The following is a 17,833-nucleotide window of genomic DNA, read 5'->3' on the forward strand; positions in this document are numbered from 1 at the left end:
AAAATCTCATGAGCTTTCTGCTTGGCCCCAGCCTTGAAATGATCCTCTAGATGCTCAGACCCCTGAGTAGCTAGGATTACAGGCGTAAGCCACCAGCGCCCAGCTGAGAAGTTTTTATTTTGATGAATTGTCTATTTGAACATTTTACAATTTTATGCCTTTTCTCTCTGTGCCTTGTGTGAGAAATGTTTGCTTGTCCCTGGTTGCTAGGATACACTCAGCTTTCTGGAAGCTTCCTAGCCTCCGCAGTTGCACGGGTCCTCGGGTGTCTCCTTCTCATTCCGAGTCTGACCCCCCATACACACACACAGCGTTTCCAGCTGTAGGTGTTGAAAAGATTTTCCTTCCCATTTGTTCTAGCGTCTTTTCTCGAAAAAATAAAGAAGTGTGGGGCTGTTCACAGCTCTCTCTCCTACCTCACTGCTACAGTGTTATTGTGCCTTGTGCCAGAACCCTGTTGCTTTTCCGAGCTTGTCTAGGCCAGCTGAAGTCCTTGCCCTGCTGTAGAAATTTTACTGAGAAGGAAATCCCGAGTTCTGGGCTTCAGTGCGTTAACCCTGTGGGTGAACTTGGCCAGAATCGATCTCTCCAGTGTTGATTGTTAGGGTCTGTGGGCATGCTCTATTTGGGATGCATCATTTTCAACAGTGCTGGGATTTGAACTCAGGGCCTTGAGTTGCCAGGCAGGCATCTGCCCCCAGTAAGGAGAACCCTGGGGCTTGGCCTTGAGCCTGGCTTGCATCTCCTTGGACCACAGGGTCAGAATTTCCTTTCTCCTGAGGCTGAGTTATGTATTCCATGCCCATTGCTTCTCCCTCATGAGCTACTGTGAGTGTGTGAGTGTGTGTGTGTGAGTGTGAGTGTGTGTGTGTGTGTGTGTGTGTGTGAGAGAGAGAGAGAGAGAGAGAGAGAGAGAGCGAGCACACACCCGCATGTCAGTCTTGGGGCTGGAACTCAGGGCCTGGTTGCTGTCTCTCAGCTTTTGTGGTCAAAGGTGGTGCTCTACCACTTGAGTCATGGCTCTACTTCTGGCTTTTTGCTGGTTAATTGGAGATCAGAGTCTTATGAATGAACTTTCTTCCCTGGCCTGGTTTTAAATGTGATCCTCAGATCTCAGCCTCCTGAATAGCTGGAATTACAGGCGAGCCAGTGGTGCCTGGCAAGACCATTGCTTTGACAAGCATTTGGGGGGCCTGCGTCCCTTTACCCTCGTGTCTGCCAAGGTAGTGCCGCTGCAGAGGCGGCGATTCCACGCTGAATGCTTTGAGAATTGTTTCCACAGCCCCTGGTGCTTGCTGGGTTCCGGTTTCTTCATACCCTCGCTTCCTGTCTTGTTTGTCATTCTGGTTTGAACTCGGGCTCCGGCTTGCTAGGCAGAGGCAGGTGCTAAACCACCAGAGCCACAGACCTTGTTGCTTTAGGTGTTTTTCAGATAGGGTCTCATGCTTTTCCTGCACTGACTTGATTCTGTCGGTTCTCCTACATACGCCTACCACCCATATGGTTGGGATTATAGCCATGACTGTCCACGTCTGGTTTGTTTGTTGAGAGGGGTCTCACATACATTTTGCCTTGGAGGCTTTGCTTCCAGACCTCCACCTCCCACGTGAAGATGGACGCCTCAGCCACAGGTGGGCGTTGAAGGCTTCCAGAACACATGGCGGCTGGCCGCTGGGAAGCAATCTGCTAGGTGCTTGCTTAGCCCAGCTGACCAGTGCTGCCAAATGCCATGGTCTTTGATTGAAAGTTCTAGAAGGAAGGACAGATATGTTCCCAGTGCCTTTCATCCAGCCCCCAGGGGGCTGGTGGGGGCTGTGTGGTCAGGGACCCCTGGGCCCCATGTCTGGGTCCTCTGGCGATGGAGCCTGGGCAGGGGCCTCCCCAAACACCGTCCGCAGCCCCGATGGTTGCCTAGGAGCAATCGTTATCACAGATCCAAGCAAGCGTCTTATTCTGAAAACCTCTTCATTTGAAAAAGCCCCTCTTGGGTTTGTTTCATAATATAAATGCACGCGGACACGCATTTCCTCATTTCTAAGGTTAACCCTTGCACGGCTCACGCCCCGCACACAGCGGGAGCACGCTGTCGCTGCGGTCCCTGCGGTCCCTGCTGGCTGCCGGCCCTTTGCCCACCGCACCCGGCCACGGCCACGGCCTCCCTGTGGCGACTTCCCGGCTCCTTTCCCAGAGCCAGGGCGCACGATCAGGTCAGGCCCACCCCAAGTCTCCCTTTGATGAGTGCAGAGGGCCCCTGCAAACCCCCGCGTGCCCCACCCCGGGCCCGCCCTGCTGGAAGGAGAGGAATGGGCCACAGCTGAGCCACGACCCGAGTCGGTGATGTTGGGGTGGGCAGCGCCCGGGACGAGGATGGAGTCACCTGGGAGGAAGGTCAGCAGAGGGAGGCGCGGCCGGTCTTAGGAGCCATGGTGGACCGGACATTGCTCACCGAGGATGAGGGGGGGGGGGGCTTGAGGAAAGAACTGGACGCCAGCGGCTCCCGCCTGGCATCCTAGCTAGGAGGCTGAGATCCAGGATCATGGTTCAAAGCCAGCCCTGGCAGGAAAAGTCCCTGAGACTCATCTGCAGTGAAGGAAATGGCGCTGTGGCTCAAGTGGTAGAGTGCTCGCCTCCAGCGGAAGAGCTCAGGGACAGCGCCCCGGCCCTGAGTTCAAGACCCACAACCAACAAAACAAAAGCAAAAACTGTGTTTCCTGTTGGGAGGCAGCAGCAGGGGCAGAGCTGGACACGGGGTGCAGTGGCTGCTGGGAGCCGGCGGCCTGGGGCCATGTGGGGTCCCTGCAGGCGTGCTGGTGAGGGCCGCGCAGGGGTGGGGGTACCATTGCGGAGGGCGGCACCACGGCCCGCGTGAGCTGCCCCCATGTCAACCCCGGCCAGAGCGGCTGCGCTCCCGCCGAAGCCTGCCCCGCTGTGAGCGGGCCTCCACGTGGCTGCCTCAGTTTCTCCCGGGCTGTTGTACATCAGTGTGCAGTGCAGCTCGTTGGCTGAGCTGGGGTCCTGCGGCTGGGGAGCAGAGTCCAATCGGCTCCAGCAGAGCGCAGGGAGACCACAGCCAGAAGCCACGCCCCTTGACCTTGCTGGGACGGGCGCCCCCTGGCGCCTGCTGGGTGACACCGTGGGACCAAAGGCTGTGGGGCCCCTCACCACTCTCAGGAGTTTGATCAGGCAGAGGCTGGGGTAGAGGCTGGCGCGGTGACTCCAACCTGTGCTGGGGGTGGGGGGTGGGTAGAAAGGGGGGACGGCTCTCTGCCTGGCTTGTGAGCGAGCGTGGCCTCCGTGGAGCCGGAGGCGTGTCCTTGGATGCTGAGTGGACAGGATGGAACGTGCTGGGTGGAGAGGAGGGAGTTGGGGCCCTCGGGTGCCGCAGGGCACTGGACGTGGCCAGCCTGAGCTGTCGGACCTGCCTGGGGCCTAGCTGGGCGGGAGAGGCAGCGTCTAGACTTGACAGGTTGAGCCAGGCACCAGGGGCTCAGCCGTCATCTTAGCTACTTCGGAGGCTGAGAATGGGAAGATCCTGATTTGAGGCCAGCCTGGGCAGACAGCTTCTCCAGACTCCATCTGAACCCACGGCGGTGGCGCACACGCCTTCATCCTCACAGTGAGGGACGTCTGGAACGGCGAGGATGGTCAGGTCAGGGGAGGGACAGCCGCTCACGCGGCGCAGCAGCAGCAGCCGCCCGCCCGCCCGCCCGCCCGCCGGGACACGCGAGGCCCCGCGCTCACACCCAGTGCCACCAAAATTCCCAGTGCTGAGTGTTGTGTCAGCAGTGGAGGGCGGGCGCCAGTTCTCAGCCGGGGAAGCCGGGAGTTGCTGCAGACGGGGCAGGTGGGATGCTCATGAAGCTGGACAGGAAGGAACACGGGTTGGAGGCACCCGCGTAGGGGACTCTGCGCTCGCCTGCCCCAGCGTCTGAAGCACCGATGTCACGATCTGACGCGTGCGGGTAGGGTGAGGATGTGTCGCCGTCTCCGTCTTTTCTTCCTGATGGGGTTATGGGAAGTTGGAGCGCTTTAGGGGTGTGGGTGGCTGGTGGGGGCCCTGGGGTGGAGGTGTGGGACAAGAGGGCGTCTGAGGGGCACGGATGGGGTCAGTCGTGGAGGCTGGGAAGGCTCGAGGTGCCCTGGAGACATTTCCCGCTGGGCAGGGGACAGGTGGGCTGGCAGGAGGAAAGGCTGGCAGGGAGGAGGTGGCCAGTCTTGGGGTGCCATGGCAGAGGGTGAGGCTGGGATGCCCTGCCACCCACAGACGAGGGGGGGCGCCAGCCAGGCTGGGCAATGGCAGGGAGCCGGCCCGCCACAGCCAGCCTGTGAGGAGGGCGGGGCAGAGGCCCCAGGGCGGGCGGGCGGCCGCTGGTCTCTGATCCTGTGGATTTCCCACCGCAGTCCGACTGGGTGGTTGGGTTAAAAAGAAGGAAAGTCTTGAGGTTTGAACTCGGGGCCTTGTACTTAGTAGGCAGGTGCTCTACCACTGAGTCATGTGGCCAGCTCCAGCCTTTGTTTTTCAGATAGGTGTTGAGTGTGTTTCTTTTTGCTAGGCCAGCCTGGATCACAGTCGGCCTAGATACATCTCCTGTGGAGGTGACCACCTCACCTGACATATTGGTTAAGATGAGGTCTCACTTTTTTGTCTGGGCTGGCCTTGAGCCTGACGTATCTCTGTCTCCAGAGTTGCTGGGATTTCAGAAGTCAGCTACCACACCTGACCTTTCTTAACTCCATGAGTACAGACCTGGCATGAGGTTTATTTGGTTTTGTTTTATTCCCTGTAGGGAATTTTGATTCCACACTTACAAACTAGGCAAATCTGCCTGATAAATATAGCTACAAATGGGACTTTGTCCCATTTCATTCACACAAATTGCTATTAGTTGAACTAAATCCTACCACCCTGGGTATCATGGGAAATAATGAGTGAACCTTCTGGAAGCTTGCCATACCTGAAAAGAACTGAGACAAAGAAACAGACCACGCAGGCCAGTGCTGTATAAAACGTGGTGCTTTATGTCCTCGCTGGGAAGAGGTTAGTCTCAGCCAGACTGTAACAAAATCCCCGCAGCTTATTCCAAAAGAAAGCTTTAATACAAGAGAGTTTAGAAAATTAAATGTATTTGTTAAAAATTCTAGTGTGTAAACCTTAACACGGGGCAGCTGGGTGCCAAGTGCCCCGTGGGCGGCAGGCCCAGCAGCCTTGGTGCTGCCCGCCTGCTCCCCGCACCCCTCAGCCTTTGTGGGGTCACTTAGAGATGCCAAAGGCTAGGGAGCCCCGTTCTTCTGGGGACCCCACGCTCCAGGACTTAGCAACTCTGATGGCAACTGTGAGGGGACGGGTGGCCCCAGTGGAGGGGGGCAGGCCATGGGGGGGGGGTGCAAACAGGACAGGGAGACACAGGACCAGCCAATCAGACCTGGCATCAGAACTTGGTGGTTCCAGACCCTTCTACCAGTAGTGCCACTCAATCTTTTCTAGTGTGCTTCTACTTCTCACAAAGCCTCTGGGTACCTGGGAGCCCGCTGGAGTCGGGGGGAGGGGGGAGGGAGGGGGCCGAGGGCTGCCGCAGACAGCGGCCTGACTGGGGCGCTGGGCCCGGGTGAAGCAGGGTCCGGTTGCCTCCGGGCAGGAGCCGCCACAGAGGCCTGTGGTAAGGAAGCAGGGACGTGGACTTCTTGGCACAGAACTGGAAGATCAGATACACAGCGCTGGAGCTGTGCAGAACTGGTGCGGTGCCCACCCAGCTGCTTCCCTGGGGCTGGCGGGGGGCCGGGAGGGCGGGGGCAGGTGTGGAGGCCTTGTTCAGGGGTGGCGCCCGCTCCCCTCTGCCTCCAGTGGCAGGGCAGGAGCAGGTCTCCGCTCCCCTCTGCCTCCAGTGGCAGGGCAGGAGCAGGTCTGGCCCTGGGCCTCTTGACTGGGGGACCATGCCGGGTGCCGGGAGGGGGAGGAGGTGGCAGAGCTAGCCCGGGGCCAGGCGCACAGGTCGTGCAGGTAGAAGCGAGCGGCTGCACGGGGCCGCCCGCACAGCGGTCCTGTGCCTGCTGTGGGCTCAGAAGGGCTCAGGGACCCACGTGCACGGGCCTGGGAGGGGTGGGGAGGGCGGGGCAGCCAGGTGACCCCAAGGAGACGTCAGGAGCTCTGGGCACTCACGGCTGGCCTCGGTCTTGGCTGTGGCTGTGCATGCTCGTGTCAGTGAGGCTTCGGCGGGGGAGGCAGCCATGGCCCCTGCGTGGACCACGGCCAGGGCCGGCGCAGGCACCGCACCACCGTGGTCCAGATGGCTGCACGGCCACCAGTGCCCGGCGGGGAGGTCACCGGGTGGCGGGGAGCAGCCATGGCTGTCAGGAGGGCTGTGGTGGTTCTCTGTTCCCCAACAAGTCTCTAGTCAGTTCTTGTTCTCTGGTCCCCAAAGCAGCTGTACCCCAATGGTTGCGCAGTCCTTTTAACAAACTCCTATCTGCTGGGCTCCTGGCGGGGCCCGCGGGGTGGGGGACCCGTGCAGCTCGGGCTGTGTCGTGGGCAGCCTGTCCTGGGGAAGGGATGTGGACCATGGCTGCCACGCGGGATCCTCGTCCCGCCCTGAGCACGGGGCAAGGCTCGGGGGACACAGGGTGGACAGGACCGATCGAGTCTTGAGGGGCCATCGTGATCTCCACAGGAGCTAGAACCTTCCACAGAGGTCCCCACAGCGCCGACCCTGGGGCATCCTGAAGCCAGCCGGGATGAGGCACGGCTCTCCGGGACCAGCTGAGCAGCGCCGCCAGCTCCGGCAGGGGACGGGGAGGAGCGTGGAGAGGAACCACCGGCCGCGGTGCAGCCCCGCCTCCTCGTGAGAACAAGCGCAGAGGCCCGTGGCCTCGCTGGGTCCCCTGGGAGTCCCCCTGTGCCAGGAAACCCCGGGGTTGTGCATCTCGCCCACAGACTCCAAGTCCGGCCCAGTGCCCACCCTGCTGCCAGCCTGGGCTGGAGAGCAGGGCCCCGTGCCCCGTGTGCAAGGACGGGCCTGGCAGCCGAGGGATGGTTTAATCAGTGGCACGTGGCGGCGGGGGAGGTGTGCTTGCGGTGCCAAGGCACTGGGCCACGGCGCGTGGGATGCAGTGGCCAGGTCTGGATTCCTTGAGGTCAGAGGTCGCCACTCTGGGGCTCCACATTACGCAGCTCCCGGGGGGGCCCTCGGGACAGCCGGGAGAAGCGGGAGGCCGCTTTGGGGCGGCTGCTCTTGCTCAGTGGCTCTCCGGGAGGGGCGATGTCCCTGCAAGACAGCGAGAGACGTGGGTGAGGCGGGTGCTCAGCCTTCCCAGACACGGGCAGATGTCTGAGCTGGCTTGGGGGCCATAGGCCAGGGCCCCGATTTAAGGCGTTGAAGGCCTTGGGTCTAGACCCAAGTAGGTCACCCACTTAATGAGCCCAAGGCCCCGAGTTCAAGCCCCAACACAACCAAACCAAGAGCATACTGACGGGTGGCACTGGGGCTTGAACTCAGGGCCTCATTTGCTAGAAGGGCGCTCTACCGCTGCACCAGGCCTCCAGCCACAACCGTGGCCTCAGGTCTGTTTCTCCTTGATGCAGAGTCACACATGCCTGGGCTTCTCGCGACATCTGTCCTGGGGTTGCCGCCACTGGTGGCCAGGACAGTACCCGTCCTGGTGGCTGGGGGTGAGGGATGGGGCCACATCTACCCCACGGGGCCTGCTCCGCTGACCTGCACACTTGCTCCGGGAAACCCCGCAGTGCGCAGGGGCAGGCGCTCTCCTCCATACTGCAGAGGAGGAGCCGGAGTCGCTACGGGGCTTAGCGGCAGAGGGCAGGATGACCAGCCTGACCAGGACTGGGCAGCCAAGCGTCAGAGGCTGTCCAGGAGGCCTGGGGGCAGCACAGCGGATTCACAGGCCTAGGGAACTTGGAGAGCAGAGTGTTTAGACCAGCGCCTGGCGTGGTGCACACTTGCAACCCCAGCAGCAGGAGGAGGACTCTCCCAGCCCCAGAGGGAGGAGTTAGAGCCAAAGCACGAGGTCTGCCTCGATGGCTCCCCGAAGTTTCTTTCCAATTCAGTGGAACAGTGTGGCGCTTCCCAGGCCGTTATGTGAAGATCACTCGGCTAGAAAAAGATCCTTCTAGAATCCAGCCCCAGCTTCCTTAGAAAGGAGATGGTGAGACACCCCTTTCCCCTCCAGACACGCGAGCTTCTGGAGTAGGGCAGCGCCTGAAGCGCGCGTCTGCACAGCCCCGCCGGCGATGGCGTGGGCGAAGGCGGCTGCTGCCGTGCGGCCGCTGTGCTGTGCGTGCACGCGGCACTCGCTCACTGCGGATGCTAAAGATGGGGCCTTCCTCTCCGAGACTGAGAGTGGGGGGAGGGGGAGACTGTGTGTAGCTCAGCCCTGGCACCTTGGCACAGGCTGGCACCCTTACAGCGCTGTCTGCGGGCCTCCTCCGCTCTGGGAGGGGCGAGGAGAAGGGGGAGCCGGGGCGCCCGGCCCCCGTGCGGAGCCACTGGGGAGACCCAGTGCCCTGGCAGCGCACGGCGAGGGCGCCGGTTCCCGTGGACAGAGCGCCTGCCTGCTGCTCGCGCCAGCACCTGCAGTGGCTCCCGAGGACGAGGCCGGAAGCAGCCCCACAGCCCGTGTCCTGTGATCCACTAACAGGCGCAGAAACAAAGGAATCTGTGCGCCTGAGGCACAGGCACCCACGCCAGTTACACGCGGAGCAGACGGACACCTGACACCAGCCGTGAGAACTGAGTCACCCACAGAAAACTGAAAAAGGCCCGTGGCCGGCCTGTTACACAGCAAAGGGAGTCCCTGCCAGCAGCTGAGCCCCGCGCCCAGTGCGGTCCTGGACAGCCTGGCTCTCGGTCCTCCCCCCTGCTTGCCACAGTCCTGCCACTCCCCTGTGGATGACCCACAGATGACTGTACGCTTTTGTCTGGTGACAGGGTGCCCGCCCCTCTGGCACCCGCCTCGTCACTCCCCCTGGGGACAGCTCATACGCTGGCCTTGGACAGGGCCTGCGACGGCTTCTGTCTCTCCATGCCTGGGTGGGGCAGGGGTCGGGGCGTGGACCCTGCCCCGGAAGGGAGCCTGGCCGGGCCCACCATGCCAAGCATGGGCGGCCTTGGGATCGCGTCCCATCCAGTACCACAGCCCTGTCCACTGCATGGCACTGAGCCGGGGAGAGCCAGCCAGGCCAGTGCCACTATGGCCGCGGCCACCCTACCCATCACTGAAGGACGCGGGAAACCCAGAGCGCCGGCACCGGCCAACCCGCGGCGGGAGCGGCGGGGCTGCGGGGCAGCGGCTTTTCGGGGGCAGCAGCGCTGCTTCCTAGGGCTTTATTGGTGTTTTTTTGGTGTGTGTGTTTTTTAAACTAACCTCAAATGGTGCAGGCTATTGTGCTCAAAATAACCTCATGTTTCCCTGTCTCCAAACTGGATTTTCAGATGCTCCAGCATTTAAAAATACAAGCCAGGAAGTAGGGCAAGCTGCCGGGGCCGGGCGCGGCTCGAGCAGCGAAACGGGGCTGTGGCCAGCGCAGGTGCCCGTGACCCCGCCAGGCCAGTGCTGCCACCACCCCCATTGCACAGCTGAGCCACGGAGGCCAGGAGAGGTCTGCACCCTCGGGCCGCGGACTCACTACAAAAAGAGGGGATCGGGCCCCTTGCCGCTGGCTCTGGACCCAGCAAGGCTGGCCCAGGGCGCCGGACACGTGTGACAAGATCAAGGTGGCCTGCCTGCAGGCCGGGGGTGGCCACGCCAGGAGCCACGAGGACGCGGTGTGTCCCGTGGACGCGTGCTGTGGCCACCTCTCCTGCCGTCTCGCAGCACCGCCCGCACCCGCAGCCCCTACGGTGAGCAAACGCACGAAGCCCGTCAAGCGCGCCAGGCATCTGAGGACAGGAAGGGGCTGTGGGAAGCTGCGGAGGGGGCAGCAGCCTCCGTCCTCCCAGCCCCATTTCCCAGTGCTCGCTGCCTCTGGCCTGGGGAGTGACCCAGCGGGGGGGGGGGGGGGGGGAGGCGAGGACCCCCCCACAGCCACTCACCGCCCCTGACAGCTCCGGCCAGGAGGGGCCGCTGTGTAGACAGTGCGGGGCTGGCAGCCCGCACTCCGCTGAAAATGCAGAGCTGGGAAATGGCGGCGAGGAGCCTGGCGCCACCTCCAGGATGAGGAGGACCAACCTCCAAGGGGTGACGGGACAGGGACAGAGGTGAACAACACGGGGGGCTGGTCAGGGTAAGTGGACCCGTCTGCTGGACCACGCAGCCCATCTCAGATCAGGTGCGCGAGGCACGCGGCCCCGGCGGACAGCTGCAGGATGCCGGGCTGGGGAGGCGCGGCGGGCGCGCAGAAGCGGCCAGGATGACACTGGTGGCGTGCTCCCGCCGAAGCAGTGACAGATGCCACCTGCTGCACGGGAGACAGCTGCTGGGGGAGGCTCCACCTCACCTGCCCCCCTCCACCCATGACACGGATTCCCCGTGTCTCCAGCTCCGCCCTCCACTTCCCCACACGTGATCTGCACACATCTGCGCGGGCACAGGGAGCAAGCGTCCTGAAGGACAGGCCTCGGGATTCCCGGGGCTGCTCGGGGACTGCCAGCTTGCTTTGCTCGCTATTCCAGAAACCCCAGAGCACTGTGTCACAGGAACCGCGAGGCTCGGGGGATGTGGAGCAGCGCAGCCTGGTGCGAAGGTCCTCGCCGCGCTGCCGGACGGACAGCAGCGCTCACCACGTTCTCCAGGGGCCATGGACCCCACGCTCCTCCTGACCCCTGCCCTCCACCCGCACTTCCTGCTGCATCCTGCACCAGGGACCTGGACCACTGCCCCTTAGCTCACTCCTTTTGGAAACAAGATCTCACCATAGCCAAGCTGACTTTCATTCTTGACCTTCCTGCATCATCTTAAGTGCTGGGACTACAGACATGCACCACTATTCCTAGCGCTTTCTAACTGCTGTGAAATTAAAATGTTTCCCCCACTTTCTTGAGTGCTTTTTCTTGAGGTTTGAGGTTGAGAGAACTGTAAGCTTTGAAAGAGAGACAAGCAGACCACAAAGTTCCTATCCCCACCAGCCCAGAGGCCATGTACGCCTCCCACCCTGGCACCAGGTCCAGAGAAGTTTCCCGTGTCTCATCCTCACCTCCCGGATCCATGTCCTGTCCCTCCACCCTCGGACGCAGCCCAGCGCCTCGGCTGGTCTTCATTACCCCCACGGGCTGCCCATTCCCGTCCCCAGGTGGTGACACTGGGGCTGGGGTGCTGCACAGTGTCTCAGGGGTCCATCCAGACACTTCCATGTCAGTGGGCCTCTAAGAGTGAGTTTGTGCTGGGCCCACCACCACTGGAGAAACCCCTGGCTGAACGGGAAATTGAGCTTTCCTTTGATCTACTAAAGGAGCCGGGTCGGGTGGTGCATGCCTATAATCCCAGGCCTCCTACCTGAGGTCTGGGACTGAAGCTGGCTGGGACTCCACAGTCTCAAACGTCAAAGAGACAAAATCCAGAGAGATGTCAGGGCTCGGGGCCAGGGCTGATGGCAGCCTGCGGCCGCAGGCGCCTGGCACGCACAGCGCTGCAGGGGGCGCCGAGGGCCGCGCGGGGCTCCCACACCGCGGTACTCACACGAAGAAGGGCATCAGCTGCACGAGCGTCTCTTTCTTGGGGCTGGCAGCGAACTCGGGCACCATCTGGATGACCTTGTTCATGACACTGCGCAGGTAACTCTGCAGCTGCTTCCGCCGCTCCTCCACGAACTTGGCGTCCTGAGAGCACAGAGACAAGCATGCGCTGGGTTTGTCTGCCTCGCCTGCTCAGGAGCCACCCCCCCCCCCCGACCTTGAACGTGTGTGTGTGTGTGTGTGTGTGTGCGCGCGCGCGTGCGTTTACCTCCCGCTCCTCTCCTGTTCAGGAGTGACCATGTGGGCTCATCTCACTCAGCTCCCCCCAGAGCCCATAACCCACGCGCTGCTCCCCCGCCGCCCACCCCCCCCCCCCCCCGTCTGCATTCCAGGTCTGCTCACAGGACTGTCTCTATGGAGGGCGCACGTGCGCAGCCCTGGGGGTCTCCCGCTGTGGCACACAATGCCTGGGGCACGTGCTAGGGACCCGCAGTGGGCACAGGGGCCACTTCTGAGGCTCTCGTGGGCTTCACAGGCCAGGACCGGGACAGGTGCACAGGCCTGGTGACCGCCTGGGTGAAGACAGAATTCTCCATTCTGCCTGGACAGTGTTGTGAAATGCAAACCCATTTTCCTCGCTTCTCTTAAAGGGCACACACAGGCTCACAGGGCGGAGCGGGAGCTCCCCGCTGAGGCCCCTCTGGGCGGGGCTGGGTGAGACCCTGCGTGGCTTCGGAGCAGCCGCAAGGAGCCCCAGCTGCTGGTGCCTCCACCTCCCCTCTGGTGCCCGGGGGAGACTTGCCAGAGGGGCCATGGGCGCAGGTAACTGTGCCAGCCCTGCGTGGACACCCTCTGCTGTGCGTGTCTGCTGCTGATGAGCTCCCACTTGACCTGACCCAGAAGAATGTTCCAGACACAGCGCAGGGAGAGGTTAGAGGGGCGGGGCGGGGCGGGGCTACGGAGCTCCAGGAGGGTGACCCCACCTCCAGCGGAGGCCAAAGGCCTCCCCCAAGTCTACCTCCCCCATCCAGTCCCCAGTGACCTCTTGTTGCCCCAGCAACAGCAAGTTGGTGGTCGGGGTCTCGCCTGGAGGCATCCCACGTCCTTTCCACGCACCCATTTCTCACAAGAGCCGGGCCCCGAAGCCCAGGCCTGGTCCTGGTCCAGGAGAATCCTACAGGCAAGCCAGCCGCCGGTGGCCCACGCCTGAAACCCTAGCTGCTCAGAGGCTGAGAGCTGAGCGTCGCAGTTGGAAGCCGGCCTGGGTAGGAAAGTCCGTAAGATTACCTCTGAATAAACAGCCAGCCACTCAGGTCTCCAAGCAGCCGGACAGTTCCAGCCTCCCCCAAGACACCCAACAACCTGCAGCCTACACGACAGACCTCCAGGCTTCCTCTCAGCAGCAGAACAGCAGGGTTCAGGCTGCATGACTCCACATGGGCGCTAGCGGAAGCCATCTTCTATGGGACAGAGGCCGGAAGGACTGGCTGACCTCTGACCTTAGCCCCTAGACGGGACCCTTCCAACACTGAGGCTCTGGGGCATGAAGACCGCCCATTCTTCTCTGTGACTGGATGTTTTTATTTTGCGGTGTAAGAACTTAAATACATCAAAAGACAGAGCATTCTAATGAGCCCCCCATCCTTTTCTAATAGTTCTAACCTTGCCTGCACTGGTTCATCATTCTGACCATTTTGTTAAGTTGTTTTAAAGTAAATTAGCACCAGCATGACATTTCACTCTTAAATACAACAGTGTGTATTTTTAAAAGATTAGGAACACTTTCTTATTTAACCGAATGCCATTATCGCTGCTAACAAAATTTATGCTAATTCCCTGGTGCAACCTAGTAGCTAGTGCGTATTTGTAAATGCATTTTCAAGTGAATTTCTGCTTCTGGATTTTTTTTAAGATGGGGCGTCTCTACATAGTCTATACTAGTCTTAAACTGCCCATCTTCCTGCCTTGGCCTTGGAAACGCTGGGATTACAGGAGCCACCATGCCTGTACACTCTGGCATTTTCAGGGGTGTGGTACACCCCTCAAAGGAATGAGCAGGTCCATTCAACATGGCTCAGAACCAACTCCCCCCGGGGGTTGGAGGGTTCCAGACTGGTAAAGATGGATCCTCGCTTTCACAAGTCCTGTGGGGGTTCATGGACAAAACATGCCCCATGGCTATGTGGTGTTCGGACGGAGCCGTGCGTCAAATGATCAAACCCAGAGACCTCTTACAAACACCAGAATCCTGACTTCCCTTGAAAGATGAGCCCGAGCACCCAGACACACCCCCAGCTGAGGCCCCGCCCCTGCCCCAGACAGCTCCCCTTCCCTCCACCACCTCCACCTCCACCACCACCACGTGCCGTCCCGGGCTGCGATCAGCGGCTCTGCGGGCCGGGGCTACCCATGACTGCGTTACCCCTCTATGCTACGCACCAGGCAGCTGGCCCAGGGAGAACTTTCTTGTCCACGCCTGGTAACTGTGGGCCTCTGTCGGTGGTGCCTAGAGATCCAAGCAAGATTCTGGGCTCCAGCGAATTCTGCCCAGAAATAGTTTCCAGGTCCCCAACAGCAGAGGCAGGCAGGGCAGTCAATGTGCCCCTGAGGTCTAGGGGCCACTCCCCTTCCCTCCCCAGCCCTCCAGGTTGCACAGCCTTGGATCCCAGTGTCAGCCAGGCTGACAGGTGGCGCACACATGCCGTCCTGTGCCAGTGTCACCAGGAACAGCGGTGCCCTCACAGCGCCTCGCATCGCTTCACACCGATGCCAGTCACACAGGGTCTAGTTTGGAGATGCTCAGAGGTACTGCTGATAGCAGTGGTGGCATCTTGTGGGACCCTTCTAATTGCCCCCACAGTGTGGAGTTCACAGGACTGTGGGGTGCAAGCAGCACTGAGGAGTGAGGACAGCACCGGCCAGGCACGCTGAGCGCCAAGAACTGCGTTGATACTTGCACACGCCTCCCACCCCACACCCCGCATCCGCGAGGCTCCAAGAAGTTAAGTGTGGGACAAGAACCAAGTGACAGCTGAGGCGCGGGAGAGGACCATCTTCCTTCACTCAGCCCCATGCCCCGGAGGCCCACCCACCGCCACCGCCACCGCAGGGGCGGGGAGGGCGACCACTGGGCGGCGGAGAGGACGACAGCTATGCGGGTGAAGGACTGGAATGCTGGACAGGCACCGTGGCGGGGGGCCAGCCCCGCACGCTCTTGCTAGGCAGAGCCATTAGCTAAAAATCTCGGCTCTCACCTCAGTCCACAGCTAATTCAAATGCCTGAGCGCATGGCGCAGACCAAACAAAATTTACCGTCAGGCCTTCTAGAAGCAACAGAAGAAATAGAAGGTCATCACAACAGAGCCCTGAAGGCAGGCTCCGCCCTAGCCTCACAGCTCATGCAGCCAGACGGCAGCCAGCGCCTGCTCCGAAGGCCAAGTGCAAATGCGCAGACGCAGCCAGGGCAGGCAGGCAGGGCTGCCCAGCTGCCCTCCAGGGCGGGGCTAGGCAGGTGCAGGTTCCTTGGACTCCTGGCATGACTGGAAGAGCTGCAGACAACACACACTATACCCACAGGAGCCACCCAGTGGAGCACCGCCAATGGTCAGGGGCCAGTGGCGGGGAGCGCTACTTACAGTCCAGGATGCCAGGTAACTTGCCTTGTGTCCAGGCTAGAACTGGAATCCAGTGTGAGAAAAACCTTTTCTATCTAAGTAGTTTGCTTCCTTTCTGTTAATCTGGAGAATTTTCTGAAGGGTTCCAGCTTTGACCAGGTGGCCTGGCCCTTGTTCACCACATTTTGGTTGCATACATCCTTTTCCTGAGCACTTTAATCAGGACATCCTGTTAGAAGCTCCTTGACTTTTAATTACATCATGTTCATTGAACCACAGCCTTTTGCAGATTGTGAACCTGAGCTCAGCCAATGGGAGCAGAGGGGCGGGGCCTGCTGGGTTAAGGATAAAAGGGGAGCAGCCTGCCTGTTCTGTGCTTGCTTGCCAGATTCTTGGCCAATGGCACCCCTTCTGCAGAAGTAAGCTTTGCCTTGCTGAGTTCCCTTTGAGTTGGTGTCCGTATTCCTAGGTGACACCCCAACATTCCGAGCTATTTCTAACACGGGGTCTACTCAACTGCCAGGTACAGTTGGTCTACCACCCCATGGGCCCTCTACATGCAGAGAAGTTTACAAAACATCCATTCGTTTCTAGAACCTTGGCTAGCCGCCACCACATGCCGGCTGCAGCCTGAGCTGGGACAATGGGAGAGGCTGAGGAAGAAGCCTGACCTTCCAGGACATGGAGCTTAACCCAAGCCAAATGGGCCTGGCGGAGCAGGGGGGCAAAGGGATTATGTTTAAGTTCTACCTGAGCGTGTCATCTACTCTGGACAGTCTCGGGCATGTCCCGGGGAAGGAAAGTAGAAATGAAGTCAGAATCCGGGAAGGACTGGCCCCTGGCTGCCTTCGAGGCGTGCCCTGACTTCTTTATGTGTCCAGTGAGACGAGAGCTGCCGCGCCCGTCCATTCATCCACTGAGCAGAGCTGGGCGCGGGGCACCGGGGTGAGCGCGGCGGCAGGGGAGAGCTGGGCTCACCTCCATTTCCCTCTGCCACATGCCTGGAGCTGCTGGAGCAGATCTAGGCTCTGGCAGGGAGGGCGGGAGAGGCTCGCGGCGGGGGCACAGTGGCCACGGAGGATGTTACTCCCCTTCTCTATTTGCCTCAGTGCCCCTAACAGGTGCCGCTTCTCCTCCCCTTGGCCTCTACTGTTCTATGGCTGGCTGAACAGGGACTGGTGATCTCCACAGCACAGGCCGGTCTCGCGGCCCGTGATCGCACTGCAAGAGGTAAGATCTCTAACAAGGGCAGGAATGAGACAGAATGGAAGTCCGTCATCTGAGGCCAGCACTGGGCTGGCCAGCCGGGCGCTCGCTCACCAGGGCATCCACCTTGCGTCCTCCGTTCCACTGCAGAGCAGCATGGGTCTGTGAGTGGGTGAGCCCGGGGTGGTTCCCCGGAAGCAGAAGCATGGGGGCCTGACTCCCAGCACCTGCTCGTGGTGCAGCCTCAAGCACGTGACTCCCAGGGGCCCCCCAGTCCCTGCCTGCCCAACCTTCTGTCAACACTACCCCGCGCTGACACAGGAACACAGGTGGGGGCATCCGTCAGGGCGAGGGCGCCGTCCGGCCACTGATGCAGACCCAAAGTCAGAGGGGAAATGGGGAGCAAGGAAGCTGGGTGGCGCTGTCCTCAACGCTAGCCAGTGGCCACAATGTCACCCAAATTGGGCAAGGATCCTGCGGAAGAGCAGGCTGCAGCCCTGAGAATTCAGAAAAGACACTGCCGCCTCCCGCCCCGCTCAGATGCCGCCCTGAGAACACGGAGCGGGGCCCCGACGCCCAACCCGCTAGAAAGGGAACGCTGTTCGGTTTGCTCACTTCAGGAATACAAACCGTCCCCAGAGCAAAGACCAGGGGCGACTGACACCGTCCCACCTCCCACCGGGAACGCCCCAGACAGCAGGAATCACTGCTCCCCCCAGGCTCCGGGCAGAGGCGCCAGCGAGCACAGCTTGCTGCTGGGGCTGGGGGGACGCGGGGAGGGCCAAGGAGAAGCGAGGCGGAATGCCAGCTCAGCCTTCCAGGTGCCCCAAAGAAGTATGCTCGTGTCCAGCAGGAAGGACGGGCACTGCCCACGTGCACAGACTCTGCGCTGGGAGAAGGTCACGGCAGGAAGACAGGCCCCTGCCAGCCCGAAGCGCCCGCCGCCCCGTGGCCTGTGCTTTGGGAGGAGCTGAGGAACTCCACTCTAGTGGATAAAAAAAATGTAGCCAAGCTACCAAACATACAATCAGGTAAGAGGAATTCATCACGGTGTCCCCTGGCCTTGTAGGATAACCATATAGTCTTTAATAGTCTATGACGTCTTTCCAAATAATTGGAAAAGAGAATCTGCAGGTTTCCAGCACATGGAAGTGACTCATAATTAAGACGTGAAAACGCCACTTGCCCTGGTTTGATGATTACACATTGTCTGCCTGCATCACATTGTCATATTGTGCCACATAAACGTGTTCAAATATTATGTATCAATTAAAATATTTTTAATTTTAAAAATGTAGCCCAGGAGATTCTATGCTATGTGATTCTAATTCAAACTTCCTCTAAGCAGGCAGGGGCCAGGGCAGCGTTAACGGGCACAGAAGTGAGGAGGGG

General features: G+C 60.6%; 2 protein-coding genes across 4 annotated transcripts in view; both read right to left on the reverse strand.

Annotated features, from left to right (window-relative positions):
• Positions 1–3,806: 3,806 nt before the first annotated feature.
• Positions 3,807–5,933, reverse strand: LOC122123712 (predicted GPI-anchored protein 58). The gene is made up of 2 exons (XM_042698129.1): positions 5,519–5,933; positions 3,807–4,057 (listed from the first exon to the last, which is right to left on the reverse strand). The coding sequence occupies exons 1-2, from the start codon at positions 5,931–5,933 to the stop codon at positions 3,807–3,809; spliced, it is 666 nt and encodes a 221-aa protein (XP_042554063.1).
• Positions 4,997–17,833, reverse strand: part of Snx29 (sorting nexin 29) — a 232,860-nt gene continuing 220,023 nt past the window's right edge. For all 3 annotated transcript variants that reach the window (XM_042698295.1, XM_042698296.1, XM_042698294.1), the window contains exons 20-21: positions 11,626–11,765; positions 4,997–7,259 (exon numbers count right to left, since the gene is read on the reverse strand). In XM_042698295.1, the coding sequence (XP_042554229.1) occupies positions 7,130–7,259; positions 11,626–11,765 (270 nt within the window). In that variant the 3' untranslated portion in view covers positions 4,997–7,129. The remainder of the gene's footprint in view (positions 7,260–11,625; positions 11,766–17,833) is intronic.

This window comes from Dipodomys spectabilis, unplaced genomic scaffold, assembly GCF_019054845.1.
Source record: "Dipodomys spectabilis isolate Male_0828 unplaced genomic scaffold, ASM1905484v1 ptg000231l, whole genome shotgun sequence".
NCBI classification, from domain to species: domain Eukaryota; kingdom Metazoa; phylum Chordata; class Mammalia; order Rodentia; family Heteromyidae; genus Dipodomys; species Dipodomys spectabilis.

Excerpts from the sequence above, each read along its gene's own strand:
- LOC122123712 (XM_042698129.1), bottom strand. The coding sequence starts at position 5,933 with ATGGTCCCCCAGTCAAGAGGCCCAGGGCCAGACCTGCTCCTGCCCTGC. Across the intron at positions 4,058-5,518 it reads CGACTCCAGCGGGCTCCCAG|GGCCCCCACCAGCCACCCAC; the intron begins GTACCCAGAGGC and ends CCTCCACCCCAG.